Source organism: Stegastes partitus, unplaced genomic scaffold (assembly GCF_000690725.1).
Source record: "Stegastes partitus isolate 25-593 unplaced genomic scaffold, Stegastes_partitus-1.0.2 Scaffold102, whole genome shotgun sequence".
Taxonomy (NCBI): Eukaryota; Metazoa; Chordata; class Actinopteri; family Pomacentridae; genus Stegastes; species Stegastes partitus.
In genome coordinates, this window is record NW_007577833.1 from 373,690 (window position 1) to 398,250 (window position 24,561).

The window sequence follows — 24,561 nt, forward strand, 5'->3', positions numbered from 1 at the left end:
ACTGTAAGTCACAGTATGAAATCATATATTGTATAAAATATGCTTGGTCAGTGCAGACCAATTAACTCACCACTCCTGAGCCCCTTTTCATCCACACTATGGTAAGAGAGGGATTTCCTGTCCAGGCACAGTTGAAGACAGCATCGGATCCAAGGTCAACCTGCAAGGACTGAGGCTCCGCAGCCATGCGAGGGCCAACTATTGACAGAAACATCATTAACTGTCTATGACGCATCCATAACTAAACATCAGATGTTATGGCTCCAGCTCTTGGAAGTCGGTATCAAAATATAAAAGACGGCAAACATCCATAACCTAGCATTATTGCATTGCTGGCATTATACAGGCATGCAAGATTACTTAAGGAGCCACTCACAGTAGACATCAACGTTGCGGCTGATGTTGGTGCTGCCAAGGGGGTTGGTAACTTCACAGGAAACGGGTTCTATAAAGAAGGAGTGGTCCACAATAACCTCATATGTGTCTCCAGAGACCTCCTTGATTATACTTCCTCCTTTGGCCCACCTGGTGTGAGGATTAGAATATAGCGAAAGAAGAGATGGAGAAAAATGAAGGAAAAGACATTAAGACAGGTTTTCACACCTCCTCCTGGCAATAGCGATCTTTTGTGTGAATAAATCATCATTCTGGGGCAGGTTTTCTGTGCTGGCTTCAGCATATTTTTGTGGCAGCCCTCCATGCTGTGACAAGCTCCCTGGCAACTCAGAGCAGACAGCACGTTCCTCATTACGTCAGACAGAGAGTGCAGCACAGAGTGCCAGCAAAGAAAAACAAATCACAGAGTGACAAATGGGTAGCTCCTGCACCTTTGAAGACATTGCTTGACACATACTGTATTAAACACAACAGCTGACGTTAATAAATTGACACGGGATCACATAAAAAACATCTGTTTGTGCTCGTGAATGATAGCTTGTGTGACAGCGATGCAGACGCTCCCCACATGTTTAGGTGAGGCTTTTATGATGTCACGGGCAGAGGCGTCTCACTCTGCATGGTGTGGATGGCTCTCTGCGGCTGCAACAGACAAGGCCCATTTATAAAAATGAAGCAAAGGTACCTGTGGATGTGTTGGGTCTCTTTGGAAAATTTAGACAGCGCCGTGGGACATACAATGCATCATGTGCGCCGATATCCTCCACAATAGATATGTGGCTGCATGCTGATGTGGCAAATGAAAACAATGACAACGGAGCTCGTGCCTGTCTCCATTTTATATTCCTGCCAGTGCTGAGAAGAGTTTTTCACGGGATAGGGAACTCATTTGTTTTCCTTGACTAAGCTGGCCCCATGCTTGACTGAAATGCTATCATTTAAATGAGAACAGATTACCTCATTCAATCAGTAAGCGAAGTGAAGCAGAATTCTAATTGGGCTTCATGGGATTTTTTTCATGCTCGTTTATTTTAAGCAGTAGATCTTTACAGAGCTGTGTTCTTGTGTGACAAGGATACAGCTGAGAGCTCGGCAACACCTGTGTTTCCAAAAATGTTGAATTTAGGCCAGACGGGTGGTTTTGGCCCATCTGCCCTAACGTCTGATCGAGTGGTAGAAGTGCTGATATGCTGGATAGTTTGTGGGGAGAATATAGGATACATGCTTTATATCTGCAAGCTCTAATTAACTGAATATCCTCAAAATATTTGCACAATCCATGTAGTTGCTCAATATCGAAATACAAGAAAAGTTTGTAAAATCCATGCTGGTAATGATGATGACAGTTGATGTTTATGGCACTCCGTCCCTGAATATGAATATCATTATCAATATTTCAGCTTCTGTTTATATGACTATGATGATAAAGATGTTGATGGTGAATAAGTCATTAATTGCACTTGTGACAGTGGTGGTAATCATGATGAAGACAATAATGATGATGATTAGGATGTTGAGAATGATGATGACGATGACGACAAAGAAGAACATCATAATGATGTGGGGATTAGATTGGAGTTTGATTTCAAAGTTACTCCTTGCTGTTGGAAACAGAAATTGCCAAAGAAACTTCCATGAGTCTTCCTATCACTAATTGTTGTGGGGTTTTCAGCTATAGCACAAAAAATGAAAAGTCCTCAGAAAAATTAAACATTTGAACAGCTACTTTCTAAAATCAGGCTCATATGATGTTTGTTTAAAAGTTCCAGAGCTGCTAAACAGACCCAACAAACCGAAAAGATGGTGTTACAGATGAGAACACAACAGTGATGTGATGTCTATCACATCTAAAGATATAGGAGTACGTCACTGTTTCCACCTACACTTTACCAGCTCATACTGTAGGAGTCGTTACGGGGTAAGCACAGATGTTTGGGCAGCCGGCTGCTCCCGAGTGGGGGTTGCGGCTGCCAGGTTTGGGAGCCCTTGACAGTGTTAGAGGCAGCGGAGACAGAATGCCGTCATCCGCAGGGAACATGGGAGCTCTGTTGGTGTGCTGGGCCTTGTCCAAGACTCATGTCTAAACATAGCTGGCCCAGGGTAACACAAACACCTGCATTCCCTTTGGGAGGTTATAAGGGCCAGTGCAAGCTTACTCAATAGCTGACTCACTTTACACTGCCGTATCCTATTCGGGGATTTGATTCAGACAAACGGTGTGAATCCTGTGCGCTTGAGTGTTTACAGTCTGTGCATGGCTATGTGTGTGCATGCACATCTGGCGTGTTTATGCGTGTTCATGGGTGTGTAAGCTAACACTGCTGCGTAGATAAAAGGTCTGCCGTTAATGGAAGCAGGGAATGAAAGTAATGTGGGAGAGGGGGAGAGCTTTGTATTTGCTGAATGTGATTAAGGCAATAAAACAGTAACAATTAAATTAAGCAGGTATCTGTGCCATCAGCATCAAGACTCACAGTAAATCAAGCCCTACAGTTATTATCAGCATGGTTAAGCACAGCACAGTGCGTTTCTATTCTGCCTTCCGTGCATATTGAAAGTGATGACTACTCTCAGTGGAATATAAAATAAATATGCAAGTTTAGTAATAGCAAGCAGTCATTTTGACATGGACATAAATGACAGAGCTGTTTTATAATCTCCTAAGAAAATGATGCAAGTTCTGCTCATATCTACCTACATGCACATATCTATTAAAAACAAAGACATCTGCAGTGTGTTCCTTAAAAAAGTTAGGAAACCTTAAAAAGTTAGGAAGAACAATCAACTTTTCCAAGGGCACTTTATTCAAGCACTGTGAATTTTACCAGTATTTTACTTAACTTTTCAGGGTCATGCTAAGCTTCTGCAAGCTTTTCACAGCTTTGTAATGTTGAGTGACAATTTTAAGTAAACTTCCAACTTCCCAGCGTCACCTTGGTTTACATGCTTACAGATACAATGTACATTATTCTACATGTTTGCAACTACATGTGGTTTTGCACCTCGCCCCTTAGTCATTTAATTATTATGAGTTTGTTTTTTTTTGTTTTTTTAAAGTAACACTTTTTGAACCCCTCAAAACTCACTGGCCTGAATTTGGGTAGAGCGAAAATTCCGCCTACTGTATTTTTAATCGCATTGTCCCAGATTATGCATCATTTCAAAGCACAAAGCCTCATGATTCAAGCGGTGTAAACAACTTTAAGATAACAATACCACAGTTACAATAGCAGCAGCAGCAGCAGTAGTTCCTTACTTTGTAATAAGAGTGCATACACAGCAAAACAGCAGCTTCTTACCTTTTCTGTCATCTACAGAGGCACATACTTGCTGTGTCCTGATGTGCCTCAAACTATTTTCACTGCGAGAGTCCAACAAACACAGTGCTTTCAAGCTTTTTGTCTTTTTTAGTAAAAAAATGGGGGTGAGTGTTAAGGGGTTAAAGTGATGTTTTATTTCACACAGCTCCACATACACAATCGTGTATGGCTACAGCTAATTTAAGCATAAAGATTGTGACTGGGGAATTGTAGACACGTCCAAAAGCACACAGTGGCATGGAACAAAATGTATCAATTAGCTACCTCCAAGGTTTGGAAAGAAGGAAGGTATGGTGATTGTAGTGTCAGTCAAAAGCAAACAAACAATCTAACAGTAGCAACAGCAATGCAGAGAATGTAAGTGCGGAAAGAACTGGGATGTTATTTGCAGAACCATGCAAAGGAAGGGGGTTTTGTTGTCGCTCTGTGCATGGTTATATGTGCAGATGAGGGACCTGATTTGCTTTGTTTGTTATTCTTTCTCTTCTCTCCAGTGGGTTCTTGTTTGGATCTGAGAAAACCCTCTGTGTCTTCATCAGATGGTGGTTGAGTGATTGTGATGTTTGCCATTTATCCTCCCCTACCATTATAAACAGTAATGAAGATGTTCCATCCCACTCGTCGTTCCCTCCCAGAGTGTGTTGATTCCCTCAGTGCTGACTGAAACACTTGCCTATTACTCTTACTTTATTCAGACTTTTCAACATCACTTTCATCTTCACTCCCAACCCCTCTCACCAAAGTCCTCTTATTCCCTCTTTGCTCTCCCCTTGAGCTGTGATCTGGCAAAAGATCAGGTATCTGTAAAAATATATCTTATTTCCATTTTCACTTTTTAAGTCAGATTTATTGAACCAGTGTCGTAATCACAAGGGGCTATAGGCAGCAGAAGGCACCATCCCTTTGACTAGTGCCCCTACTATCTTGGGTCTGTGTCTCAAGTGTCCATTGAATTGGAGGATGGCAAAGTGGCGCAGTGCACATTGGGAATGGATGGCTCTCTCGGGAGTGGAAAAGAGGCCATCCGTCTAAGAACTACTCCGTCCTTGTGCTGTATCTGATCTGGGGTAGACAGAGTGTATTAGCACTGAATAATGGCCCCACACTGCTTGACCAGCTTCCTGCTCTCCTCTGTGATATTGCTCTCTAGAGGGGGAATTTGTGGGGGCCTCTCCCTAGTCGAAGCCTCTCAGGCAAGCATTATGAGGCCTAAAAATCCCCTGTCTGCGATGCCCTGAACGCCAGTGGTGCATGGGAGTCCTGAACTGCTGGTATAAATTGCAGATAAATCTAAATGGGGGACTATGAAACTGTAGAACTGGCAAGGAGTGCAACCTTGAAGTATCAAAAGTTATTAGTCTGACTATTTTATTTTAATCCTGCAGTGGGTTGTGTCAATAACAGGGAGCCAGAAAGCAGAAAGACAGCCGCGGAGAGAAGAAAAACAGGGGGGAAAAATGAATTAGAGAGTAGGAAAATTGTGGTTTAAGTCTGTTTTAGCTTCAACCTTCAACCATTTTTCATTTTATAGTTTGTCAAACTAAAAGAAAAAGTCATCTCAACTGCCATTGAATTTTAGCTCTTCAGACCCTGGGGAGAAGTCTGATTCTAACATTGATCCGGTCTCATAACAATAGAGGTGAAATCTCTTTGCAGGTGAAATAGACATTCTGTCTCTGCTGTGCACCTACACAATCAAATACAAACCTTGTTTTCCACAATATCACTGCCCTCCCTCCCCCTTTCCTTTTTCAAAAGGGCAGGATCCATCAAAAAGGCAACATCTCTGTTTTGCCACCTGTGAGTGTGTTGTACATCCATTTCATTTCCCAGTACCATTACAAGATTCAGAGCCAGCCAATTCCCTTTGCTATCGATTTCACTCCATTTATTTTTTTTGCCGGGTTTTAAAAACCTCCCACACAGAAAACCATCTCTTGACAAATCGTTTCAGTATTACACTTCTGAAGGGTCATGCAAGACTTTATGAGAACAATTAATGTCCATTTTCCTGTTTCAGCACAGTTTCATATGAAATAAACAAAATTATTCCAACAAGTACAACAGAAAATGTGCCACCGAGGTTAACTAAAGGGGAAACTCTTGAAGAATGATGGCGTATGCTTGCTTATGTTATTGTCTTTTTATTTTTTCTGCTTTTGAAACCTGATGTGATATGTGGCGGCTACAAGTCATTTTCAGTAAAAAACTTGAGTGGGGTTGAGGAGCTGTTTGGCCATCAACTCATCAGTATTTTGGATTACAACAGGAACTTGGAGGGCTTTGTATATTTCAACAAACTGCTGCTAGATAATTTTAGATTAAGTCTATTTAATATCTATTGATGGACTGATTGGATGATGCTGTAGATGCACCACCAAATGTTAAACATACGTGTTATATGCTGAGATTGTAAAATGCTAACACTAAACAAAGACAAAATCTTGTAATTGAATGTAATGTGGAATTATAGATATTTGTTTAACATCAACACTGTCTGAAAACAGGGTTATATGGAATACATTATTATTTGTAGAAGTGAATGAAGCTTTCCATGCTGTACATGTAAAAACATAGAAGGTGCATAGGTGTACAACAATTTAATGAAATGTTGGAATCCTTGAATCCCTTGACATTTTGGACATTTTTTGTACTGTTGAAGCTTGCAGTTAAATTGAACTTCAAGGTTTTTTGTTTTGTTTTTTTGTCAACAACCTACACAAAACAACCAAACCGAAAACCCGTAATCCAAACTGTTATTGAACGTATTGAACATGAAAAAAAGAGTAGATGGGGACCACTTATGTTATCAAGAGTCATCTTTAAGTCATTCAGGTGATTTTCAGTAGCTGCCAAGTTTGTGCCTGTTCTGCACGGGGCCAGTAAAGAACTTTTGCATTCCTGTTGTGATGATTTCCCATCATATCATTTCTCCAATCTGTAGCCTTTGTACCTCAAAAAAAACGCAATAATGGTTCCAAACATACAAGTCTGTCTCTGTCCCCAACCACTCAGACGCAACAGCGTTCCACTGTCACTTCACAGTGGGAGCGATGTGTGATAAGATGGGTCCAGGTTCTTTCAAAGAGCAGCTGCATTTTGGAGTAAGTGCAATTTCAATTATTTTTTTATCAGAATAAAGTTTTTGATAAAGTCATGCTCTGGAGTTTGCCTGTTGCCTCTTTTCTGAAAAATAATGTATTAACTCTGCATTTCATGGCCATGTATTTATGGGTGTGAAGATAGTATGTTTATTTACAACAGAACATTCTGTCACATGTAAAATGCAATATTTTTAAAAAATGTAATCTTAAAAAATATATATATACAGTGAAATAAAAACAAAAACAAATTGCTTGAGCTTGAATTCAATTACCACTGTGCCACAAACACTAGACGATCTTATGAGGCTGTCTTTCAACACAATTGCAAAAACCCCAAAAAACAAAAATCTACAATCTTGACATCTTCCTCTTGTGTCATACATATTATATTCCCAGCTTTTCTTCAACACACTGATGGACATTTAAAGTTCAAGGGAGATAATCAGACCGCAAAGCAAACAGCTACGCAACAAAACTCGTTGCTTTGCTGCAGCCCAGTAAAACATGACAAGGCTTCCCAAATGATTTTTCAGGCGTGCATTTTCATTACATTTTCCAGCATGACAGCTTTTCATTCTTTTCTGTCTCTTCATTTCAAAGTGTGGGCAAGTATAATGGTGTCATGGCATCATAAAAAGGTGTCTGACAATGATTAACGCAATCAATAATGAAGTGTTAAATTTGACTCATTGTGAAAACGTATTATCCTCCAGCAACATCAATCAGGAAAGAGCATTAAGTTAATCGTGCCTGTTTTTCCTTCTCTTGCATACTATATAATCATTCATGGTTTGTGCATTCATGATGTGTGTGTGTGTGTGTGTGTGTGTGTGTATATGTGTGTGTACTTTAGAAACACTTCTTTTAAAAATATTATCTCACCTGTAGAGTGTGACAGGAGGGTTGGCCTTTGCAGAGCAGTGAAATTTCACGAGGTTGCCCTCCAGAACAGGCTGAGGCTCCACTGAAAGATTGACAAGTGGAAGATCTACAAAAAACACAGAGACACAAAGACAACCAATTACAGAACTGGCATCCTCCTCAAACATGCTGTACTGAACTGTAAGCCTGAGACAAACACTTTGTTGTTGACATTGTCTATGGCTAAATAAGGCACAGAAAGAAAAGAAAATACTAGTATATACTACAACATTTGCAGATGAGACAAAATCGACATAGAGAGGAAATTGCCACCTCAAAAGAAAAAAAAAAAAAAAAAGCCACACATGAAAAATAAATTTTCAATTTTATTCAGGGGACCTACATTCACCAAATGTCTTTTGTTTTGTGACCCAAAACTGATTTGGCAGGTTTTTATGTAGCTGCACCACACATGCTGTACTGTAGGTAAATACGCTCCACTTAAAACCACTGGGTCAAAGTCTTTTTTATTCTGATTATCTTACAATACGTTACAGCGGTGCTTAGAACAGTTGTGACAACTTATCACAGTTTGTGGCAGCATTTTCTCCCAAATAACAGGCAATTATTCCTGAATAATTCAGTGCCCTATTTTGATATTCCTACCGCCCACCAGGGGCCTAGACCCTGTTGTTGAACAACACTAGTGTAATTCACAGGTGTGGGGGATAACATGCTATTTTTATTCTCATATATTCATTAGCAGTGTTATAAGGAGAAAATCAAAGGAAAACTTGACTTGATAATGAGTTTCAGTAAATGGCAATTTGCAAACAGTGAATAGTCCATAGTGCAATTAAAACAATGAACAACCTTAGTGATACAGTCCAATTAAAACCGTTCTCACAATTACAAATATTGAGATTATGCAAATTTAATAAACAGCTTAATTTACCTAAATTGAGAAAGGTGGGATTCCTTTTGAAGATATGTTTGCATTTCCATATCAATCCTGTCCCATGTGAAACAAACAGCCATTTGCCTCACAGACTCTGAGAGCGAATTTCTAGTAAACTGTTAGTCAGGTTTTAAAAAAGATGCTGTGCATATTTTGTTCTGAGCCTCAAATGTACCAAGGGGAAATCATGAAACTGACAGCAGCTGACCATTTAAGTGTATATCTGCTGTTATTGAAGCATCAGTTGTATAAAGGGTATTTGAACAACTCGAACCTCCTCTATCAGCTGGCTGTAAAGAAAAACAAACGTTGTCGAACACACTGTGTCACTGCGCTACATGGAAGCACTTGTTTTTCTTTTCGTTTCTTTTTGGTACCAGTAGCATACTGGTGAGGCATCATAGGCAGCAGACTAGTCACAAGAGGAAAGAGCTGGTTCTGAGTTTGATGCCGGCGCAGCCATCTGTTTCAAAGGTATATCTGCTTTGTGTTCAGTAATACTAATGTACTAACCAGGAGCTGTGTTTGGATGTGGATGAAGAGAAGTGTGGTGGGCACAGAAATCCACACAGAATTAAAGAAGCACACAAACACCATTGTAATGAAGCCAAGCAACTCTGTGTATAGTTATGGAGAGTGATTCTGTGAGCATGTGTGTGTGGGCATGAAGTGTAGGAAAAACTGCTTTTTACCCTGTGGCTGTGCAGATGCTCTAGGCTGGCTCAGCTGCCACAAAACCCCAGAGAGGGGGTGGTCCAGGTGCCGAATTCCTCCCTACTCACACACCATATTCCCCATCAGCAGACTTATTTCCCCCCAGGACAGATGCCCCGCACCCCCACCAACCACCCTACCACCTTCAAATCCATGAGCTACACCTGTGCCAGTTCTCCCCAGGCCAGTAAAGAAAACAACAACACTGTGGATAGACTGAAGGCCACCATCAACCAGCTAAGTCTCCCCAGGTACTGAGAAGCCATTTGTGTGTATCTGTGTGTTTGTATGTGTGGGCACATGTTGCGTTTGTGTGCATATAAAAGGGCACATGGGTGTGCGTCATAATAAAACGGGAAACTTATCCATGCCCTTGAGCAACAACGTTAGCTGCCCAGTAGGTGTTTTTAGCATTGCGAGTGGTTAATTGCGTGGACAAAAATGTGGGTAAAGGGAACCTCAGGGAGAAAGTGACAGATGTGGCAGTGGCGGAGGTGGTAATAAAATTCAGCCAGAATTTGCAAGAGTAAGGAAAGAGACAGACATAAAAAAAGAAAGTGAGAGAGATCTGAAGTTGGTGTCTGTGCTAATAGACACAGCAATACAGAAGCTAATCCACAAGCCATTTTCACTGAAAGTGTTCCTATGCTGTACTTTTTAATCATGACAACCTTTTTCTTGCCACCAAGGGACTTCTAAGGACGCAAACGCTCATTACTGTCAATCCGGCTACAAATTAATGTTCTTTTCAAATGATTGAACTGACCCCCCCCTTAGAAAAGCCTCCAGTCCCTCACAGCGAGAGGTAAAGTCATGATGACTTTACATCCATAAGTCAGATGAGCAATTTGCTGCAAAGTTCCATCGCCTTAAAACTCTAGTGAAGACAGCCATGGGAGCAACAGCTGTCACAAGTCTGTCAGCTATGGTCCTTGGTGTGAATCAGGGGCAGCAACTTCTCGAACATTTGACCCTTTAGATATGACGGACATCTACTTAATAAAGAAGTCCATTTGTGACTTTGATGTATAAATGCACGAGTTGCTGAGCGAGTGCATTTGAGGCATCATGCGACAGCACATCAATATGCAAGACCATTAATTCCTCACATTCGTCAAATGAGTAGCAGCAAGGGAGACAGAGGGGGAGGAACGGATGGATTGAGGAAAAGGGGAATAGTAGGACTGATCGGAGCTTCAGTGAAAACAACGGGATGAATTGGGGAGGGTGGTGTTATAGTTGGCCGACAGCTTTTGATCGGTTAGTTCAAAGTGGAGACCAGATGGTGTTTTTGGAACAATCTTCCAACTTCTCTGTTTCCTGGAGATAGTGCCAGCATAAATTGTTTTTTCCCTTTCTTAAAGCTCAATTTCCAATCTCTCTGGGTCACTGTAGACAGCTGTTCTCCAGTAGGACCAGCATGCAGACTCCAGGAGTGTTGGATGCCTCTGAAGGATGGGGAAGCTGTTTGTGGGCCATCCGCTTATGGCTTATAGCCTTAGCAATATGGGCACGCTGTCATATGGCTGGATGAGTGGAATACTTCAAGGGAGAACAGACTGACTGACAACCTGAGGTCTAACATGTTGGGCGTGAGCTACTTATGCGAGTAAATTCATTCAGGATTTACTCAGTTTAATGAAGGTAAATGCTGTGCTGTTCATGCAGAAGCTTAAATGAGGAGCGCTGCTTTCCTTGTAGCACATCTGTTCCTGAGCATCAAAGTTTGATAACTGGTTCAATGAAGACTTATTATCAAAGTTAACTTAAAACATCAGCAAGATTTTCAGGGTGATGGGAATGTAATATTTAGAGATCATGTCTTAACATATAAGATCACAAGAATATTCTTAATGGCAGCATGATTAGAACTTAATGTGATATACAGAGACTCCAGTCTTTTTGTGCTCCTTTAACCTTATACTCTTTTCCTCTCACTTTTAAATTCTGTCTCACATGAATTTGCCATTATCTGCTTGATTAAGCAACGAGAGCATGTAGCTGAGCAAGCTACTAAAAACAAATCCTCCCCAATTGCACATCTGCATGTTCTTTATTAATTAGTCTCAACAAATGGCATTCATTTTCCCCCCACATGGCTCAGCTTGTTTGCAATGCAAACACACGGAGAACCTTGGCTTCGCTTGTCCCTCGTGCATTAATTTCCCACTACGTGTTTCAAAGCGTGTTTCTATGTGGGGCAATGCTCTGCAGATATGCAACTGGACTAGAAAATATGTGAAGAATATTTTAAATCATGCGATGCGTGGGAATTAGCAGGACATGAAACTGTGGCATCAGAATCACATTTCACCGCAGTGGCATGCCGAGGTGGTGGGGAGTTTACTGATTTAAGTCCAAAGGGCGTAATGCAAGTTAAGTCATGCTGCGCAAGAAAACAGCATCAGGGGGTAGCCACCCCTCTGCTATCAAATAATTACAGTCAGCTAATGGACTGGTATGGACAACTGAAGTCAGCAGTCTATCCGGGGTTCTGAATCACCTCTGTTGGCTCTAAATCCCTCTCATTTTGGCAACATCACCAGTGCATACTGTATTTAGATGCTAATTTGTCTAAACCTAGGTCAGATAACTCTGTATGAACTTTGGTGGGAGTGAAAATGCTGAGGTGGATGTAAATCATGAGCATTAAAGTAATGATAAAAGAAAATACTGTTGTTAAATGCATTGGGTTTTAGCCTGGTTTAAGCTGTAGAGCAATGTGCCAGGTTGTGTTTAGATTACTCTCATTTGGATAGCTGCAAGGCTGAAGCTGAGTGAAAAAAGGATGTCTAAGCATAGAGGTGAGCTGAATCCGAAATGTTGAGATGGGCAGACAGAATGAGAAGATTTTAATTACTTCTGTTGCCATTAATATTATCTTATTAGAATTCAATTAGATAACTCTAATAGTCAATTAGATAACTCTAGTCAGGAAAATAAATGAGACTTTTAATTAATTAATTATTTGCAGGATTTACTCACAATAGGCAATACCAGCATTTATTCAGAGAGTGTAAATGCTCGAGGGACATTATCCGTTTTCAGGAAATATACTACAATTTGGAGAAATTTGCTTATTTGCTGTCTTACTGAGAGCAAGATGAGCACATCAATATCAATTTGATCTCTTTGCGTTCAATACAGAGCTATCCCAGAGAGTGTTGGAGAAATGTCTGCAAGGCATTAACCCTGTGTTTGATAGCTGTCAACTTACAATTTCCTACTTCTAATTAAAAAGCCATAAAGTGAAGCTTAAAGCTCATATGACTGTCTACACAGTCAACACAAATTCGTTTACAAGATGGTATGCTTCAAAATCATTCAGTCAATTTTCCGGAAAGAAAATTTAACTTATAGTGCAAATGAGGTCACACTCCTCATCTTTGACTTCATATCTCTGACCGAAAATAGGATAAAAATTCCACCCAAAGATCAAAGTGACTTTCATGCCTATAGTGTAACACAATCAGATGTTTAGAAGGACAGAAGTGGCTACAGCGGGCAGTCTGGCCTCGGTGACTCACTGTATCTGGCCCTCACCAGGGTCCCACTTAGACTAATAGCAGCTGTTCACCAGAGACTGCCATTAATCCCTCCATCTTTGTTCCTGGACTAAGGCACATTGCAGCACCACTTATAAAGCACATGAGAGTGCGACGAAAAGGAACATGAAATTAACCATGTTGTAAGAGCCAAATTGTCAACCACTTGTGATTATTTTCATCATTTGTATTACTATTTTTTAATTACCTGTTTTACAATATTATTCATATGTTTTCAAACTGAAAGTGCATCTTTTAATCCTGATTAAACTGTAGCTCAATGCTGAATTTTCACTGGTGTGCTTATTTTGAGAAAAGAATGTAGAATATAGCACAAAAGAAAGCAGCCTTTTGCTATGCACAATCACAGTATGCACACCGCAACAAAACATGTCATTACTATGCAACACTGCATCTTTCCGGTTGTTTTGACAGAAGGGTTTTCTTATTGGCATGAATTAGTGCATTATTGATCACAGTTCAAAGCTTGAGATTTGGCCTATTATATGAGACACATTTACATTTTAAATAATGAATACATGAACGTGATTGACATTAGGCTCAGGATTAATACAAAAGTAGAGAAAAAAAAACACATTTCAATGTAAGAGAAGTCACAGTAAAATCTGACAGCACTAGATGATATCCAACTGTAAAAAAACAAACAAACAAACAAAAGAAACAGCTTATGCTGAACCTTGTGTATATCAGTGATTGTAGATCCTGACTGGCTGCATATTTTCTCTGGAAGCATTCAACAGTGCCAATAATTATGAACCTTTATTGTTCAGTGTTTACATGTGACTAGTTCCTCCTGTAATATAAAGAGAACACCTAAGCACAATTGTAGAAATGAAATTGTAAGGTGTTAAATTTACTTCACAAGCTGGCAGAAGGCTCCTGAAGGAACCATTGCCTTGATAGGTAGGGTGATAGCTTTCAGCTTCTCTGAGAAAGGCTCACTAAGAAAGTAGTATATTGGAGTGAGGAAAGAGATTTAGTTTCTTTTTCTCTTGCTCCAAAGATGTAATAATGTACTTTGTTGTCTGGCCTTTTTCCATTGCCTGACAGTGGATTAATCTTCTTTCATTATTGTAGTATTATTATCAATTCAGCAACCATTAAATGAAAACATCTCTTTTTGATCAGTGAGCCCAAATTATGTTCTCAATGAGTGTGACAGTTGTTTGTATTAGATTTTTAAAATAATAATACTGATATGAAAATACAGAAATCATATGGTTACAGCTACAAAAGGATCATTATATCAGCTCTTCACTGCAGTATGGATTTATTAGTGCAATTGGATTGTTGGATGGTTTAAAACAAACTCATGTATGTACCCAGCTGTTTCTCTCTTCTGTCTCCTATATGTTGCGATCTATGTTTTGTGATTCACTATGCAGGTGTTCCACTTATTTGAGCCAGTCATTAAGTCTTTGCTGTGTTCAGAGTATTCCTTGCTCACCATGGCTGACCGTACTCTGATACTGGATCCTCTGCAAAGTATGCATTTCTGCACAAAGCACATGATAACAGGCAGAAAACCCCAGATCCATACCAGAGCATAGCTGGTAAATTCTCTGCAGTGCTTTGCATTATTACATTCCATTGAGCCGTGTGACAGTTTCTGAGTAGTGCACTCAAGTGGTCATTGACGACTCACAGAGGAATTTTGAAATTAGCATACAATTGTGCCACAGACCTTTGGTTCAGGTGGTTGTATGTTACTGGTAAAACCAGCTTTGAAATTTAACAATGGAGATTCTGCAGGTGTTGTTGCCAAGGTGTGCCATTCTTGATATTCTCAGTTACTGTTATTGGGACTTTGTTAGCCATTTGAGGACAATGTCCTGGTAATTAACTTGTACGTAATTGAATTATCTAGATCATCTGATTTGGTACAGCCTGGCCTTCAGGTCCTTTAAGGACTAATCTTCATGGAAGGATTCAGAGCTTGAATTAGAACGGAGCTTTTGTGTGCTGCCTTGTCTGCATGACAACAGTGCAATGCATGGCGCATTCACATTTAAGTGGTTTCCAGATATCCAACATCATAACACTTGATTCTTGCAATATAACCATAGTAAATGCTTATCACTGCATGCATCAAATTAGCAAAAATAAACACATGTGAATAATTACAGGAAATCTAGCTCTGCACATCTTTGTGTAAAAAATAAAATGTACAAAACAGCTGAAATTTTTGTACGTCCAAAATACATAAGCACATGTCTGATCAGCAGACTGAGGGTTTAAAGCATGTGTCTGCAGAGCAACCAAGTGCTCACTGTGCAGTTTGTGTCTGCACCATTGCTTATATTTTTTTGGATTTGCGTTTCAAATGCTGCTATTGAGCCAAGAAACTTGTAATCAAATTAGACTGCATTGAAATTAAGCAAATTGATACCCAACACGAATGAATCAAAGTTCAATTGCAGCATGTTTCGTTTCAGGAGCAACTTAATTTAGAAGTGGATCTCAGCACAAACTCCAGAGGTTCTGCTGAACTGTGCTGAACACTACCTGTCAAATCTGAGAAGGGGAAGGAGGAGGGAGCGCGAGGGAGAGCGAGAGCCTAAGCCTTGTGGGAGACAATTTGAATCTCGACAATTAGTCTCTGCTGTCGCTCAGTTTGATCTCACACTGTGAAAAATGTTTTCAGGAGCTTTAATTGTGTAAAGAGCACATTTTGGAATGCTAATTACAAATCTGCTCCACTCATTTTTCAGGGTTAAATCGTACATTCAGAAGCGAGGATGATGCTATGATGGCGAGCATTTATCGCAGACACATCATTATACATGGTGACAAATCAGTTTACATGTGGGCAGACTTCCCTCTCTGACTGCATGACAAAAAAAAATGAAGAGGACAAACTGCAAGGGTTGCAAACACTAACAACTGTTAATCATTTTTACTCCCGCGCCTGAGTTGGCCTGATCGTGTCGTGCCCGCTCTTGCCATGCTTGCTTCTTGTGGTGTACATAATGAAAAGAATGGAGCCGTCAGTCATAATGGCTCTCTAAATAGCATTTTCTGCTTTATTAGTCATACTTAATAGTGTTGAAAGGGTTGTGAATGATGCAAAATCCCTTTGTTCAAAGCCCTTCTCTCACTGTGAACGGTTCTTGATCGAAAAAAGATTCCCTGACAATTGAGGCTGAATGTGTATTACACGCTGGGCTTACTTTGCCTATTTTAGAGGGGAATTGTGGATGTTCTCATCAAAAAGATTGATGGCATGAGCAAGGAAATAAAAGAGGTGGAGACAGTTTGCATAGTGCCACAGCAGGCAGGTAGCTGGACCAAAAAAGGCAGCTTTATTCATTTTAGATGGACAGCTCTTTTGATATTTCATCATAGCAAACAAAAAACAGCGATGCATCACCAATCCATCCACCTACATGGCATAAAAGCAAACTGGAAACCAATTACGGATATCTATCCGAGCCTAAGATGAATCCTAGATATTTACAGAGCGTTAGTCATGCATGTCTTTCTGATAGTGTCATACGTCTACATGTGGGAAATACCTCCATTGTTCAGGAATGCAAGGCATTAGTAGTCTTTTTTTTCCACCTTGCAACAACACAGGTACTTCAGAACACAACTGAGTAAAAGGGATTTTTAAAAAGTAATAGAGAGAGGAAGGAGTGGTATGCTTACGTTGAATGTCAATTGTGACACTGGTCTCCTTGCCGTTGGGGACTGCCTTGTTAGAGGCCTTACAGATGATCTGCTGACCTGTCTCGATGTTGGTAGGCGATAGGTAGAGCGTGCTCACGGTGCTTTCTCTCCTGCCATCTCGGAGCAAGGTCTGCAAAAAGTGAAGAAATCGGGAGTAAAATAAAGGCAGTTGTGTGGATGAATGTTTGGCCTCTAAATCTATCCCCAGTATCGACGGTTGCTCTGATGGATTGCCCTGCTGGAATCTTTCATTTCGGTTTCCATAATCAATAAACAGAACTCCAACTATTTTGATTTCAGGCAGTAAACTCCAACTGCTGTAAAACTTACAGTCAAAGACGTATTGGACCGTGTCTTCCGATTCAAGTTGGGTTTTAAAAGTGTTTAAATGACATACAAATAGAGAGAAGAAGAGAGGTGGAACAAACACTTTGCCAGATAAGCTTTGATGGAGAAGGTGTAAAATTGTAAAAAAAAAAAAAAAAAAAAGCAGAAAATTCATGAATACACACATCTACTCTCTTGGGTAACCAGAGGTAAACCCTCAGAACACTTCAGCCTGTAGTTCTACTGCGAAGCAGATTGATATGAAAAAATAAAAAAAGGGAGAAATATGTTTTTTGAGCTTCCTTTTGTGTGTCTGGAGAGCTGCGCTCTAGTGCATGGCTTGTCATACTCCACAAAGGAAATCAATCTTCTTTTCAGCGCTCATCCTCTGAGCCCTACATTGTGGAAGCCATCTGGAATCGGTTGGTAGCGCTCAGTAGCTCTCACTCTCCCTCAAACGCTCAGGGGAGGGCTCTGGGAGTTTATGTTAACCAGTGCGGGACAGAACAAAGTCACAGACTAGAACAAATTGTGTGGGCAACGGGGCACAGTGTGGTCAACCACAAAGTCAAGATGCATTTCCCTACCATCTCTTTAAAGCAAGCTCACTGTTTGCGCTGTGTTTTTGAAGAAAAGAAGACCTTGCTAGTGAAGTACATCAAACATTCTCCTAAAATAGAAGCAGAACTACTATGTTGACCGGTAGAAGCTCACAGCGGATTTGCTTTGCCGCACTGCTACCTTTGGATTAGCCTCACAAATATATAGATTGCTTCATGGATATTTTCTGCACTTGGATTCTCATACACCATGCAGCAAGAAAAAAATAAGTTTTAGTCTGAAAACTAGTACTTAGGTTTAAATATAATACAAAGTTCTACAGTGGTATAAATACAAAGTTTAGATGTCAAGACTGGATCTTAGCCAGGTACATTATTCTATATTATTATATTCTCACAAGGTTCAAGAAAGCTAAGCAGCATATAGATTTCAACCACCATTATCATCACACATTAATCTTTAGCTGAGCCAAACTGTGGTTCATTGACAAAGTACAAAACCAGTAGTAATTATCTCCTCATTTCTCCACTTTAATGCAAGGGTTTCACTTTATTAAAACCGTAATCTAACTATGTGCTGTCTTTGTTGCTTAAGCATACCATATTCAGAAGAATATAATTAAAATGTCATTGAACTTGTTAAATCAGATGGCAAGACATTTCAAAAGAAATCTTTTGATCTATCCGCTCTATAGTTCAAGTACCTCAAGGTACCTCTTATGTGAGAATCTGTAATATTAAACCAAAAAATAAACAAGCTTTTCATTAATGAGCATTTGGTGGTAAAAGAAAATTATACATCCCATGCATGCTTCCGGGAAGCCCATTTGTATGTGAGGAACCATGTGATGAAATTCATAGTTGTGCGTGAGTCACTTCTAAAGCAGAACGCATTAGCTGTCAGACGCGGGATATGTCAATGTAATATCCTTTCTGACACAATCAGGATTGTTTCCCTCGTCGCTCTGGACCTGTCTGAAGTCATTAATCTTAGAAAGGGGGTTAGCTGGGTGCTGCATTGAATTCAACACCATGCCACATTACAAATTGATAAATTTTCATATCACTGCCTGGGGCCTATGTGAAGAATACTTTTACCATACTAGGAGAAGAATGACAAATATAACAAGATTGAGATGGGACTAGCTGCCTTTTTCAAGTATATTTAATGCTGCATTTGGTCAATTCTGACCTCCAGGGTGGAAAACAAACAAAGAAACAAGAGCAGAAACTTCACAACACACGCACTGCACTGGGGCTTTTCGTTTTCACATCTTGTTTAAAAAAAATCAAGCCTAATATTTATCCTAGCATTTTAGTTTTTATTTGGGCTGGGGTTAAGTAGCAGTATACTGTGTTCTCAGTGATACTTTAATGTTCAGGTAGATTGTCTTCTTTCTCACAAGAACAGCACCACAGCTATACAAGCCTCAGAGAACGAACATAACAGCACCTAAATTAAAGCTTGACATGAAGCTGCAACTGCCAATCCAAGCTTTGACCTCACAAGAAGGTGACCTGTCAGGAGAAGACCAGCTTGAAAACAACTATTTGAACTGTTTGACTGGAAACTGCAGGGTGTCTGATGAGAGCTTGACCGGTGATGTTGAATGTAACATGATTTATTAATAACTAGTGGAACTGACAGAAGATTGCAATGATGTATGCGGTGGTTCCATGGGTTGCTCTACATTGGAAGCATATACACAAAGAAAACATAAGCAGGATTTCTTGGGAGTCACAAACAGCTTTAATAACAAGGGAGAATGCTGGTTAAGAATTAATTGTCAGGGATTCAGACACACGTCAAAGTCATGAAAATTGTGACTTGCGTACAAATTACTCTAACGCTAAATATACCTAGAAAAAAAAAAGTAACAGTCCATACTGCACACAGACGCCCCTCCACAGAGGCTTAACAAGCTCTAATAAAGATTGTGGATGCTAACTGATCAGTCCCTAAGTGGCTGCAAATGAGACGAGACAGAGACAGAAAGGTGAAAAGGAGAGAAAGAGGGAGAATATGAAAGGTATTTTTTGCACCTATGGTGACTTCAAGAATCCCGTCCATCTGATAACAAGTAATTAAAAATGTTTGAACTAAATGGATTAACTGCTAAATAAAACTTTGCCAGAGAGGCTCATTCACCGTTCGTCCAAAACACTATGTTTACTTTTTCTTTTTTACCTGTCTTTTTCTGGATGATAATGCTACTCATGATCCATTTATAACATTTAAATTGCATTTCCTTGTAACACACATTGTCAATTTAGTGTTTTGCACATGATAAAGCTTTTATTTCTGTAAATCTGAACTCTGAAGGAAGTTTGGCTTCACTGGAAAGCTTCATAATCTTGTACTTACCTTTAATTTTCTCATTTGGTCACTATTACACTATACTTGTCATCTTTTAGAGCATTTATTCAGTCCTAAAACTCATTTACATCATAAACATAGTACAGTAAGGCAGAAATTAAAATGACCTATTGAGATTTTACAGGCAAACAGGGAAAATTATATCATGCAAAAGAATACGCCTCAGTTTTACTGTCAAATGCAGTCTATATTTTAACTGTTTAACTTTTAACTGTGCATCTTTCATTCCTTTAATTTAACAATTTAATTGCTTTGCCATTATACTTCATATTTACACAGCGCTAAAAAAAAAAAAATACATTATTGGCTTTCTTTGTTTTAACATAGTCACTGAGGGTAAATTGTTTTCTTTAGTTTACCTGAGCTTAGGTCTTCCCTGTAAAGTTCTTGGTACTTTAAGCGATCTGTATTTCACCTTTAAGTTTAATGGTAAATAAATGCTAGTGAAGTACATCAAGCATTCTCCTTAAATACAAAACAGAGCTACAATGTTGACTGGTAGAAGCTCACAGTGGATTTGCTTTACTGCTCTGCTACCTTTGGATTAGCCTCACAAATGTATAGATTGCTTCATGGATATTTTCTGCGCTTGGAATCTTATAGGACAGCATAAAGCAAGAGAAATACTTTCCAACTCGACATCTATCCGAGTTTCAGTCCGCAAACTACTACTTCTCCTAATGTTACTATCTTGTCTTCATTAAGGTTAAAGATAAAATAAAACTTCTACAGTGGCACAAGTAAGTTTAGATGTCAAGACTGGAACATAGCCAGATACATTATTCTATATTAAAATGCTCTCACAAGGTTCAAGAAAGGGTAAAAAAAAAAAAAACAGTAAAACAAAGATTGGAAGGAGCATTGCTATGTTCCCTGCTGAAAATGATATCCATTCACTTCATATAAACTTTAGCAATTGTACCTGGCATTAAACAGACATGCTTTTACTGCAAAGCTAGGAGAGTATACAATAAAAAAGCACTATTCTGTTCTTACCAGCAAGAACAGCTCATAAAAATGCCATTACTATTTTCTTTTTATTTTTTAAACCTGCTAACACTGAGATAACTCCCCAGTCTCCTGCTCACCTCTCAGCGTGCCACCAAAGCATTCAGAAAAAATATGTAGCACATTGGGGAGAATGACTTTCTGGTAGGGAAATGCATCATGGTTTTCAAATGATTTGTTGTACCACTCCAATACAAAAAGTATCATAGAGCAAATGTGCACACCTCCAAACTGCAGCTTAGACCTGCAGGTTGCACATTACAAACAGTTCTTTTCAGTTTGCCACTAAGCAGCTCGACTAGAGCAGATGGGAGTTGAGCATTTTAGGGAAGAGAGAACATTATTCAATAATTTAGTCTGCCCACATTCTGTGAGCCAGTCTTGATATTTGAACCGATCACCTCAGTGCTGCGTCTTAATTATTCGGGGTGCCTCCTCCATTATATACTAAAGTTATGTTTTCTAAAAGCTACCCTCACTAATGATAAGCAATACATCATTTCCGTGACTGTTCTGTGGTAAAACTAACACACATTTTTTGCCAAGTGATTTAATCATACACTTTCTCTTTAACCACTGGTCCAGTAAATAGTTTTCTATGAGGTCAAAGAGATGAGGTTTGGGAGGCCTATAGAGGGAAATTATCTTTGGGTCAGAACTATCATTACATATGACACCATCAGGAAAGTCATTTCTGTGAGCCCTCCACCACATCTGCTAACATTAGTCCTCTTCATCTGCGGGATATGAGAAGACCATCCGAGCAGATGATTATGCTTACAAAATGTCCCCCTGCTGCTGCTCTTCGGACCCAAAAAAAAGAGTCATCTTCTTTTAATTGAACCCATTGCTTTTTAATGTTAGGCAATAGAGATAAGAGGGGAGAGGCACATACTTGGGCTCAGCGCAGGCATGTGAGCATTCCATCAACTACCAGCACAGAATGTCCTCATATTTGCCTTTGCTTTGAGAGGAAGTGAAAGCAGGAAGCGCACTCCCCGCCCACCATTAGCACGCGGCACCTCCAGCAATCACTTTATTCAAAACGGCCTGGTGCCGTACCTCAGCCCAATCAATGGCATTTATCTGCTCTTTGAAAAAAGCCGATAATGGGATGAGGCAGCACTGGGAGCGAGGGAAGGCGGGGGAGGTGTTAGTGCTCTAAAGTGCCTGGTCTCTTTATGTCCTTTGTTTAAATGGAAATAGAACATGACAGTGTTGAATGCATGATTAGCCTTGAGGGCTAATGTCAATCAACAGTCTATGGGGTCAGGTGATTCTAACACCAGGCTGGTGTGAACAGTGGCTATTGTATACGGTGGCATCGAATGTGAGAACACGATCTGTCACTGAGAATCACGCTGCACAATGAAAAGGTTCAAGAGATTTTGGAGCTGAGAGTGACATAGTGGATTTTATAATGTGTTGGGAAGATAAATGCCACTGCAGGAGAAGATCAAAACAGCAGAGAGAGATGCAAAGTCATTGAAAGTTCCATGATCTCGCCATCTGCTTGTCTGAACTGATTTGTATACTGAAGGAAAAAAAAAAGGGCCAGCCATCTTTTTGCAATCAAAACACAACCTGGATTTTCAAGGGATTTCATTTCAAAAAGCAACCTGAATGCTGAGAAAAGCACCCACCAGTGACTCAGGCAAGGTGCTAAAAAAATCAATAAATCATAGATGTTTATGTTTAGCCCGTTTGTGGTAGTTATTTGCAAGCAAATACAAAAGAATACATGCAAAAATGTAAAGTGACAGGTGCTTTCATTCTCACAGCAAAAATGTTCTCGAGAATGAAAGCAACAGCCACAATGGAACCCATTGTCTCATCCACCAACCCTTCCCCAGCCGGTCTACATACCTGGTATGACACACACCTCTATGCTTACCTTGGAGTACATGGCCCCGTTAAGGACCTCTCCGTTGCGGATCCAAATGATGGAGGCTGCAGGTTTGGCATTGTCAGCGTGGCAGGTCAGATTGAGAGGGTCACCAGCCCTTAGGCTCACCACTGGCCCTCCACTGATGACGGGGTCTTCTGGGGGAACTATAATACAGACATGGAGACAAAGGATGTGTGGATGTTAGCAATGTGTTTTATGCCAAGTTAAGGATGTAGCACACTGGCATGTAATATCTTATTTTGCTTTTTTAAAAAATTCAGTCTTATTTGTCTAATATTGTGCAACCACACACCACAGAGAAATGAAAATTTTTGATGAACAACATAACACAAAACTAATGACAAATGGCACCTGCAGGATTTGACAGCATGAAACATAACCTTATCACTCAGTTATAGTTCCCATTCTAATGGGCGTACTTATGATGCCAAGAGGAGACAACATTTTGGTTTATTGTTTACAAATTAAAGGTTCTTCAGAAAATAAAATCCACATCAATTGTTACTTGTTTATGGAAGGTAATGACTTCACAGTGAGACATATTTACCCTGTACGCAGTACTTTGAAAATAGTGTGGTTTGAGGCGCGAAAAGCTTTGTGGAACTCTCAGCAGGATTCTCTAAATAAAGTCAACTCTGTCATCACTCAAAGCAGATGCAGAATACACATACACGTCAGCATTAAGTACAATTCAGTCTATGTATAACCCCCTCAGACACACAGATGTACACATCTCCCCTTTATTTCTCTCAGCTTTGACAAATACAGCAGAGAGAAGAAAGCATCACAACATTGTATATGTGCCTCTAATGGCACTGATCAAAGTCCTATTCCCGTTCTACCCATGAGCTGATCTGTTTTTTTTTCTCTCTCTTCTTCTTCTTCTTCTTTTTTTTTTTTTTTTTTTTATAAGTGAAACTGCAGTGAATTATTGATTGACCTGAGTGCTCATTACAATGCAGATCTGGGGCAAGATGAAATCAAAGGCTGCAGGCAGCTGCCATATTCCCCTGCAAAAGCATCATGATTGGAAGGAGGGTTGTTATGGGTTAGATTTATGCTGTCAAACAGACCTGAGATGAATGAAAAGGAGAGGAAATGTAGTTTGGAATACTTTTGTACATTTAATGACAATAAGTATAAAAGTGTTCTTTTATGGCAGACATGACAGGGACTGTGAGGCCAGAGAAGTGTGCGTATAGTATTCAGTGTTGCTCCCTTTTAAAAGGAAATGACTGACAGAGAATGAAATTGATATGACTTAACTTGGTTTTTGTTTGAAGTTGTTAACTATGTTTTTTAAGTGATCAAACATAATCTCTGGTGCTGAGACCTAGAAAGATGTATTTACTTTAAAATATTAATCCCTCAAGATATGCATTAAATCAAACACACTTTTAAAACTGTTTGTGGTTGACATAGTTTTCAGTATCATATCTACATTTAACAATTAGTTCATTATATATATGATGTTCCTAATGTGCTGAAAATACAATAAGAGGGACAAGGGAGATGAAATGATGCTCTACATATTTTTACTTTTCAGTTACATTTTATGTTGCCCTCACTGCTTACAACTCACTAAATACTATATCAGAGCTGTATTAGGGTACTGCTAATGGAAACCAAACATTTCCAACTAACGCTCATACACATTAAAAGCATTTAGATGGGAAAAGGTTTTATAGTGAAGCAGTCAACCACTGAGGTTTGCTTAGCTAATTGCTCATCAGAAAAGCCACTTTGACTCTTTTGGTAGTTTGTCATGTTGTAATAATGGAACAAGAAGAAA

The 24,561-nt window shown here is 39.6% G+C and overlaps 1 protein-coding gene across 1 annotated transcript in view; it reads right to left on the reverse strand.

The window, feature by feature from the left end:
* kirrel3b (kirre like nephrin family adhesion molecule 3b) overlaps positions 1–24,561 on the reverse strand; it is a 154,710-nt gene that overhangs the window by 19,258 nt on the left and 110,891 nt on the right. Inside the window, exons 4-8 of the mRNA XM_008277597.1 lie at positions 22,755–22,912; positions 16,568–16,718; positions 7,703–7,808; positions 377–525; positions 71–198 (exon numbers count right to left, since the gene is read on the reverse strand). Of these exons, the coding sequence (XP_008275819.1) occupies positions 71–198; positions 377–525; positions 7,703–7,808; positions 16,568–16,718; positions 22,755–22,912 (692 nt within the window). The remainder of the gene's footprint in view (positions 1–70; positions 199–376; positions 526–7,702; positions 7,809–16,567; positions 16,719–22,754; positions 22,913–24,561) is intronic.